Source organism: Cotesia glomerata, linkage group LG9 (assembly GCF_020080835.1).
Source record: "Cotesia glomerata isolate CgM1 linkage group LG9, MPM_Cglom_v2.3, whole genome shotgun sequence".
Classification (NCBI taxonomy): Eukaryota; Metazoa; Arthropoda; class Insecta; order Hymenoptera; family Braconidae; genus Cotesia; species Cotesia glomerata.
Window position 1 is genome coordinate 9,618,755 of NC_058166.1, and position 10,045 is coordinate 9,628,799.

General features: G+C 31.6%; 1 protein-coding gene across 1 annotated transcript; it reads right to left on the minus strand.

Annotated features, from left to right (window-relative positions):
- Nucleotides 1–7,597: 7,597 nt before the first annotated feature.
- LOC123272223 lies at nucleotides 7,598–9,315 on the minus strand. Its single transcript, XM_044738924.1, has 4 exons — nucleotides 9,078–9,315; nucleotides 8,550–9,002; nucleotides 8,161–8,481; nucleotides 7,598–8,091 (listed from the first exon to the last, which is right to left on the minus strand). Exons 1-4 carry the CDS (start codon nucleotides 9,274–9,276, stop codon nucleotides 7,598–7,600), a joined length of 1,467 nt encoding a protein of 488 aa, XP_044594859.1. The 5' UTR covers nucleotides 9,277–9,315.
- Nucleotides 9,316–10,045: the final 730 nt, after the last annotated feature.

Sequence of the window (10,045 nt, forward strand, 5' to 3'; positions counted from 1 at the left end):
TATATCTAAAAGTAGTTTATTTTCTTCCTCAGTTAGTTCTAGTTGTTTTCTAGGTTCCGTTGCTTTACTATTTTTTTTTGTGCTTTTTTGTTGGAGCTAAATAAAACTTTATTTCAAAAATGATAAAAATTAAAAAATCTATATAGCCTTTATCGTAGCTACAGTCATCAATTTATTTATAAACAGAAAACTAACCTATTACAAAATAGAAGTGTTGCGACTACATGCTTACATGCTTCACTTAACCCAGCTTTACATGAGCATGACATGCCCATAAACAAGCACTGATATGTAAACACGTGTCATCTAATTTAAAAATGCCCTTTAGAGTAGTTAACGCTTCTGCCGCAAGGAGAAGCCACGCCCCCGGGAGATTTCCCAATATCTCATCTCAATTTTATATTAGGAAAAGATAAAATAGTATATTACACACCTAGGGAAGTAAAGTAAGAAATGTCTCAGATCACATGTTTGTCAACCTCGGCTTCGCCTCGGAGGGCAAAAAATTATTTTTTTGCTCGACGGGCAGAAAGCGTCAACTTTCGGCCCGCTGCGCTAAACGAAAGTGCCGCTTTCTGCCTTCGTCGAGCAAAAAAATAGTATACACTCCACGGGAAGTAAATAAGAAAGCCTCAGATCACATGTTTGTCGGCCGAGGCGAAGCCGAGATTACATGTGATCTGAGACATTTCTTACTTTACTTCCCTAGGTGTGTAATATACTATTTTTGCTCGACGGGCAGAAAGCGTCAAATTTCGGCCCGCTGCGCTAAACGAAATTGCCACTTTCTACCTTCGTCGAGCAAAAAAATAGCATACACTCCTCGGGAAGAAAATAAGAAAGCCTCAGATCACATGTTTGTTGACCTCGGCTTCGCCTCGGCGACAAACTAACAACCCTAGTAGAAATGAAATCAAGTTTTTAGCCAGTAACTGGCCAGTTTTACTAGACTTAAACCAGTAACTGGCCAGTGTAATATCAAGTTTCTGTCTAGTAACTGGCAAGTTTTACTAGAGATCTAACAAAACATTATGGCGGCTTTAGTGAAACTGTCAGTTTCGAATTCTGAGGTTATTAGGCGTTATTAAAATTGTCAAATAAATGCAACATAATGTTTAATAAACGATATGATATAAAAAAGTTTCATTTATGTGTACATTATAAAATATATAATATCATTAGACTGATAGACTAATAATAAATATAACAATAGAATAAGAAAATGATTATTTTGAATTGGAGATTTGTTTTTAATGCCCACAGTCGCAATTTATATAATGTGTCATTTTTTTTCACTGCATCCATTTTGAAATATATATTGGAAATTATTTACACGTTAATAAACACTAATTTTGATTTATTTATACTGTTTTTTAATAATAATTACTATAATGATGCGTACAGGTTAACAAAAAAAATAAACAAACACACACACCCACACACACACACTAGTAAAGATACACTGTCGGTGTAACCAATGTTTATGACTTAGTTGTAGGTGGCGCGATTTCAAGTTTTTACTGGATATCACTGGCCAGTTACTGGTTTATATCCAGTGAAAACTCGATTATTTCTACTAGGGAAGGGGAGGATACGACCTTGGGGAAACCGATTTTGATAATCTTTGACGTAGTGGTAGTACACTATGTGGGTATACTACCTCTGAAATACTAAAGTGCAATACTCAAAAATGGCTGAGAAAAACGTACTCAAAGTTTACCCAGCACTATAATATATTAATAGGTAAATAATTGATACATTAAATTATTCTTTAATAAAAAATTTTTCAATTTTAAACTTCATTTCTATAAATTATCTGCGGTGGTACAAACAAATAATAAGTCGAAAATTAAATGGAAAATTATACATTTTTTTAATTAATTAAAGCAATATTTTATAATTACGTATTATGAGATATTATTACATGATCCTGAGTGATACTTATGATAAAAACATTCAAAACAAAAAGTTTTTCTACACCAAGAACAACAAATAAATGCTGCTTTTTTACAATGACACGGTATTTTTAAACGGTCTAATGAAAAACACCCATCATTGACATTAGTAAAAAAATTTCTTGTGTCACAAAGCCCGCTGGCGAACCAGGCATATTCCATCATGTCTCGAAATATTGGCGCTGACAATTGGTGATGAATAATCGAATGAATTTTTATGCAATCCTCTCGGGAATGAATTTCATAATTCTTGTCTAGAAGTTCAGCGGTACTTTGCAATCGTTTGATAAAATTTTTCACTTGTCTATAGAAATAGACATCACATGGTTGAACTAACGGAGTACATTTTGGAGGTATAACTTTAAATGTGCATGTAGGCATTTTTCTATCATCCTGAAATATTTCATCATATAATTCTGGCTTCACTTGTCCTGTCCACGAGTCAATAATTAAAAGAAATTTATTTTTTTGAACATATGGCATTAAACATTTCTCTAGAAAATTTTTATAGAGAGTAGTTGTCAGTTTTCCTGATTTTGATGATGTGACAATAACATTTTTGTATTTTTTAAATATTCTTCTACGTTTTCTTTATTCTTGGCCCAAAATCACCTGTAGGCTCTTGCAAACAAATAAAAACATGTGGTAGTAATTTTTCCAGATAATGTTATGCTATATTGTGCAGTATATGAGTGTGACACCTTGGTCATGTCTTGTACTTTTGCAAACACTGTTTTGCTTCCTTTTCCGTCAGTGTCCTATTAAACATTGATTGGTATTGACATCCTGAAAATATGAATTTTAAAAAATCTAATGATTAACTTCGATTAAATTTAATAATGGAATAAAAAATAATTAGTTTACCGTTAGAAAATTTATATACCTGTTTGATCTGTATTAATAACGAAGTCACTATCGAAGTTAGATATCAATAGTTTTTTTTGAATGCGAAAACATTTCTGCAGAGGCGATAATTTCTGGCATGGTGTGAACTTCTTTGTCTGTTACAAATTTTGTAATTTTGCGTTGACGAATGTTGTGTCTTTGTTTAAATTTTTTACCCATGGGTCGGACGCTGTAAATTGAAGATTAGGAAACTGGCTGGCTGCAGCTAAAGCCCATTGCTGCAAATTTCGTGTAGTCACTTGTTGATAATTTTGTCTTGCCTCGACGAAGCGGTCATACGTCCAAGAATCAATCACATGATATTTATCAAATTTAGTTCCACCATGTTCAACATCTTTTTCCCATACTTTCAAATGATCCATTCTCTTCAAATGACTACATCCATTTTTTGTAATGTCTCTAGTTTCCATGAAGGGTGAGCTTTTGCTATGTTTAAAACTTTTAATTTTATATTCCAGAGGAATATAATCCATCATTTTGTTTTTTTTTTTTCATCTGGAACATAGTCATCAACTGAATTATCTTCTACTGCTTCAAAATTTCCGTCTGGGCATTCTTCTTGAGCATGAATCAATTCTTGATCGCTTACGAACTTTTTTTTATTTAACATATCTAACGTATTATCATATAATTCTCTACCAATCAACATAGCATCTTCAGATAGAGTGTCAGAAGATGTTTTTGCAATTAAATCACTTTCAAGAAGTAAACCTTCATAATACACTACTCCATCTTTTAGCCGTTGCTTCGATAAATCACTATGTAAGGATGTATCAGGAGTGTTTTCATCTCCATGAGAAGAACTGGCTTCGCTTGATGACATTTTATAAATTATAAAACAATTTTTAAAGTAAATTTCACTGCACAAATACGTCTGTTCATGTCGAAATTCAGAAACTAACTGCTATAGTCAAGTTTACAATAACTCGAGGACAAGAATTATTGTACCCTCATACCATATTCGACCCTTCTTATTGTCTGGCGTAGGTATATATTTTTCAGTTAAACTTATAATGAATATGAGAGTTATAAGAATTATTCATGAATTACAAATATCTCATGATATACACCGTAGATAATTTATAGAAATGAAGTTGAAAATAAAAAAATATTTTATTAAAGAATAATTTAATGTATCAATTATTTACTTATTAATATATTATAGTGCTGAGTAAACTTTGAGTGCGTTTTTCTCAGCCATTTTTGAGTATTGCACTTTAGTATTTCAGAGGTAGTATACCCACATGGTGTACTATCACTGTGTCAAAGATTATCCAAATCCGTTTCCCCAAGGTCGTATCCTCCCCTTGTAAGTCAGAAAATGACTAAATTTTTTAAAAGTTGCGCCATGAGGACGGCTGCAATAGTTAGATTTTTATGAAATCTACTAAAAACTGTATCATTAAACGAACTCTAAAAGGAGTAATATTGAGGCTATTAACACTTCTAAGTAGTGAAAATTGAAGCTTATTAAAAGAGCTTTACGATGCATTATCAAATTTTAATATCTTGTCTAATTCAGTTGTTATACCAAGTTGAAGTAGTAAAAACATCAATTTTTACGATTTTCAAAATTTCAAAATCATGTCATTTCCAAATTACTCGCCCGATTAAGCTCATCTTCGAACTTAACCTTGGTCTTGATCGATAAATGAAGCATGTTGAGTTTGAGAAGAATCGGTTATAAATTGAAAACGTTATCGTGCTGACAAGCCGCGTTATATCGTATATATATATATATATATATATATATATATATATATATATATATATCTTATATATCTTATCTATATATATATAAGCGAAATACCACTCACTCACTCATCACGAGATCTCCGAAACTATTCGCCCGATTGACTTGAAATTTAGCATAGTTACTCCATTCGTGATGTAGACGCTCACTAAGAACGGATTTTACGCAATTCCTAGCCAAAATGAATTTTTCGTCTACCATCACATATGCCCTCCCCTCCCCTCCCTCTCATTCTTCTCCTCCCCTCCCGTGCCCTATAATCTTTCCCCTTCCCTATATCTCTCTCTTTTTTTGGGAGCGGAATATCATTTTGACCCTCTAATCTAAGAAACCATCAGTGGCACCCGTAAATTATCGAACTCAACCCCCCTACAACCACCCACGCTAATCAACCGTTGCCATGGTTACCGTTGACAGGGTTACCGTTGCCATGGTTACCATTGTCATGGTTACCGTTGCCATGGTTACCGTTGCTATGGTTAACGTTGCCGTGGTTACCGTTGCCATGGTTACCGTTACCATGGTTGCCGTTACCATGGTTGCCGTTACCATGGTTACCGTTATCATGGTTACCGTTGCTATAATAACTGTCAAAATGATTGATTTTAAATTTTATCGATTGACTGTTGGGACAGTAGGAATTCATAATCATACGTTTTTTAAGAAAGAATAGCTAAATCATTAATAACTGAAATAACTTATATGTATTGGAATAATCATGAAGGATGAACTCGATTATATCATAACACAGATAAATTAAACATAAATATTATCAAGTTGATATTGTTAAATGATTATACTGATTTTAATGATTAAAATTAAAATGGTAAATTGTGTCTGATGCGTCTTCTCTAAAATTTAACAAAGATATAGTTAAATTATTATAAAAAAAGGTGAATTTAAGATAATTTCTAATAAAATGAGTAATAATAAATATATTTTTTAATACCACTTAATTTGTTATGAATTTATTAATAACTAGCTGATACCCGCCCGCTTCGATAGGAATACAATAAATTTTTATGGTGTAACCTAGATGAAAAATATAAAAAAAATGGTTAATTTCAAAAAGATAATGAATATAAATTTTGAATTAGAGAAAAGTGATTGTTTGTGATGACCGGTGTTAGCGAGTATTAAATATATGAGAAAAGTATTTTATTATTAACATTTTTTTAAAATTAAAAAAATTATTGACATTTTTTAAAATTAAATAATACTATGAAGCGGAAAAGAATAGGAGTTACGGATAATTATTACGTGAAGCGTTCCAACATTCACGTAACAGAATAATTGGAGGAGGAAGAGATTGAGAAAGAAATAGGAAGGACCTTCTTAATAAGAGTTTACAGAATATGCGAGAAAAAATTCAGATAGCTCGGACAGGGATTCGAACCCAGAACCTTCCGGTGACATGTCGGCTACTCTACCATTTGACCTATCCGGTCTAGACTAAATGTTTAGGATAACATTATTATAATGGGAACGCATCTCACTACACAGTACGTCATGGGTGATGCGGAAATCTGTCTAATGACAGATTTACTGACTAACTGACCCATTGATTGATTGATTATTAATAATAAAATACTTTTCTCATATATTTAATACTCGCTAACACCGGTTATCATAAACAATCACTTTTCTCTAATTCAAAATTTATATTAATTATCTTTTTGAAATTAATCATTTTGTTTATATTTTTCATTTAGGTTACAACATAAAATTTTATTGTATGCCCAGCGAAGCGGGCGGGTATCAGCTAGTATATGGGGTATTCCATGCCAAATCGACCACTTTTGACCCCGACCCTTTTCGATTTGGCCGAAAGTTTTCCATCCTTTTCTACCCTATAAAAAACGGTTCTCAGAATTTTTTTGAATTTTTTTACCTAACTCCAAAAAAGTTATGAATTTTTCAAAAAAATGGCTTTTTTATTTTCAAATAGCCATAACTTTTTCAAAACTAAACATTTAGGTACCTTTTTTTTTAAAAAATTTTTGTTTTTAGATGTACTTTCCGATAAAAAATATTAAAAAATTTTTGTAAGTCAATACATATGGAATTTTTCAGTTTTTTGACAAAAATCAATGATTTTTCGAAGTTCGACATTTTTTTTTTAAATTTTTTTTTTCTAAAATAAACTTTAATCAATTCCACAGTTATCCCTGTAGAACCCAGATTGGGCCGATTTCTCTTTCTATTTTTTTTATTCAATTGAAAAAAAATTGTTAAATTTTCAAAAATGGAAAAAAAATTTTTTTTCATAAATTTTATTTATATAATAAGATAAATACAATTCAACGATTTTACGGCATTACATTCACAATTTAGAGGCTTCATCGATGACTGTAATTAGTAAGATCAATAATTGATGCAGCTAAAATTAATTACTTTTCTCTCTGTCGTTTAAATATTTTACAAATTCTGTGTTCATTCGAATTCGAAAAGTTTTTAACTAGTAAACAACCATTTTTGTCCGGAATTATACAATGTAGTTGTTGAGTTCCTGTAATCGGTTTCGTTTTCAAAAATCGATCATTTAAATCATTTACTGCTGTGTCATAATCTTCTTCTGGGGAAAACTTCACTATAATATTCGGCAAGTTATCCGGTGCAGAAGCCCATTCAAAAGTTCTTCTGGTGTCGTTATTTGTTTGTCTACCGCGAGTTGGAGACTTGCTCTCGCTGCAAGTCGTTTGAGAATACCACCGATTCCATCACACGGACCTTTCCCATGGGCAGTCGCAAAAATGCCATTCAGCAGGAATATCAAAATCATCTTCGTGGTAATATAAATTTACAAAGTTTTTAAAGTTTTTAAATTGTTGAGGAGCTCCATCAGAAAAAATAATAAATCTTGTTACAACGTTCAGGAAGACTTTTCACGTAATCAGTTATTATTTCGATGAAAACATGAACAGCAACGGCATCATGTTTGTTAGAATCTGAGATAATTACTAAACTTTTGTGTTCAAGTTTGTTATTTACTTTTATAATAAATAACGACTGGAAAAACTGTTGCCTGATTATTATTCCAGTGAAAACCAGCTGCCGCATTTTGTACTACGAAGGCATAATTTTCTGCAAAATCACAAATAATAACGTATTCGTTTGGTTTCAATGTTTCTTTCAATGTCTTCAAGAATTGGGCTTGCTCCTTAGCAATGAACGAATGAGGTAGAAGAATTTCTAACTCACTACAAAATTTTTCCACAAATTCTTCTGTAGGCTTAATAATAGTTTCTAAACTACTTCTCGGTTTTGATATCCAATATTTATATGTAATATTCTCGATTTCCCGGTCCTCAAAACATTTTAGTAAAATTTTACTCAACTCATCGACCCCAGGACAGTTTTTACATCCACCTAAATAACACTGAAAAGATGGATTTTCACATATAATCATGCTCAAGTAATCGCTGTAGTGTTTAATGGGCTTTTCTGTGTTCCTTGTCAAAGAATAAATATTTGCACCTAAAATAACAGTAATTTAGTAAACTTAAAATTCACGCATTTATATATATTAATTAATTTGATAATTACCAAGCATCATTAACTTCACGTTTTGATGAATCGTACACACGCAGATGGTGTGTGTTCCACTTGCCCCTGCTAACACACAATGTTTTGGTCGCAAAGAAGCGAATTTTGAAAATCCAATTCTCTCAGCAGGATTTATTTCACAGAAACATTGGTATAATTCTTTTAAGTTAGACAGGATAAGTCTTTTTTGGACGTGTATCCGATTACCATCATCACTTCGAATTGATACAAAGTCTTTCATACCGGGCATTTGAGCACTATACTCATCATCGTTGTAAAAATTTTCAACTTTTAATTTTACCTGATCAGTAATTGTCCTCCCTATACAAAAATGTTGAGTAATTCAGTTTTCAAGTGTATTTAAAACATCGATTTTACGCTACCCATACCTAATTTCGATTCAGGTGTAGAAAGTAAACCCGTTTCTTCAACCAAATTTTTTGCTACTCTTGACAAATGTCTTGATGTATTCATAGTTTCACAAATACGTCTCTCACTCCATTTTACAGGTAATAATATTAAAATTTGTATATTCAAAGACTTATCAGTTTCTTTATCGTTGAATTTATCATACAACATTTTAATTAGAGAGCGAAAATTTTCACCATCGTCATCAATCGATTCTTCATCTGAAGAAGAAAGCAAAACTTTTTTCAAGCTGTCGGATACCCGATTTATTTTATTGTTCAAAAATTGATTATCATTCAATTTCTTCGATGGAATCGGTGATTGATTTAACAATTCTAATGCATGGTTTATTACGGGTAATTGAGTTGCAGCGCTAACTTGGGATCCTGAGCTTGATTGTGATGCTTCGGGTTCGCTATCAAATGACATGGAACCTTAAAAAATAATAGTGAAACATATAGCTACTAGAAATGTATTCAAGTAACGTATAAATAATTAAAAAAACTTACGGAATGATAAGGATAATGGGAGATCCGTGGCAGTTGTATTACTATCATTATCAGCCTGATCATTGTTGTCATTATTGTCACTATAGTTGTCTTCACGGTCACTTACATCAGCACTAGGATCATTACGAGCATTTGTTTGTTGCTTCACTAACTCTGAAGCTTTTTTTTCGACATGAACTGCATAATAAATAATTATCATCTAATCCTAACGTTACTTTCATAATATCAGTCGCCGGACGTAAACCAATTTTAAAATGAGATTCCAACTCAAAAGGAACACAACACCGATCAAATACCGTTTTTGGCGCCATAAAGAGAAATCAAAACAGCGCGTATAAACTAGAGAAATTATTTATTTATACAACAAATGTAATGACAATCTTTTATAAAACACTAGATTGCACAAAAGATTTATAGGTTATGTTTTAGATCTCAAAATGAAAAAGCCGCACTTTTAATCAAAACATACTAGCTTATAGCATCTAGTTTACTGGCTATAGGTAAGTCGATAATTGTTATCCCTAGTTTATCGATCTAATTGATATATTAAAATTTGAATCTTACTAATTACAGTCATCGATGAAGCCTCTAAATTGTGAATATAATGCCGTGAAATCGTTGAATTGTATTTATCTCATTATATAAATAAAATTTATGAAAAAATTTTTTTTCCATTTTTGAAAATTTAACAATTTTTTTCAATTGAATAAAAAATAGAAAGAGAAATCGGCCCAATCTGGGTTCTACAGGGATAACTGTGGAATTGATTAAAGTTTATTTTAGAAAAAAAATTAAAAAAAAATGTCGAACTTCGAAAAATCATTGATTTTTGTCCAAAAACTGAAAAATTCCATATGTATTATGATACCCTACAAAAATTTTTAATATTTTTTATCGGAAAAGTACATCTAAAAACAAAAATTTTTAAAAAAAAAAAAGGTACCTAAATGTTTAGTTTTGAAAAGTTA

What these genes read in the sequence shown, in the direction of transcription:
- LOC123272223 (XM_044738924.1), bottom strand. Translation starts at nt 9,276, where the DNA reads ATGATAATTATTTATTATGCAGTTCATGTCGAAAAAAAAGCTTCAGAG. An exon ending in TACACCTGAATCGAAATTAG is followed by an intron (nt 8,482 to 8,549) that starts GTATGGGTAGCG and finishes ATTTTTGTATAG; the next exon opens with GGAGGACAATTACTGATCAG. An exon ending in CGTGAAGTTAATGATGCTTG is followed by an intron (nt 8,092 to 8,160) that starts GTAATTATCAAA and finishes CTGTTATTTTAG; the next exon opens with GTGCAAATATTTATTCTTTG.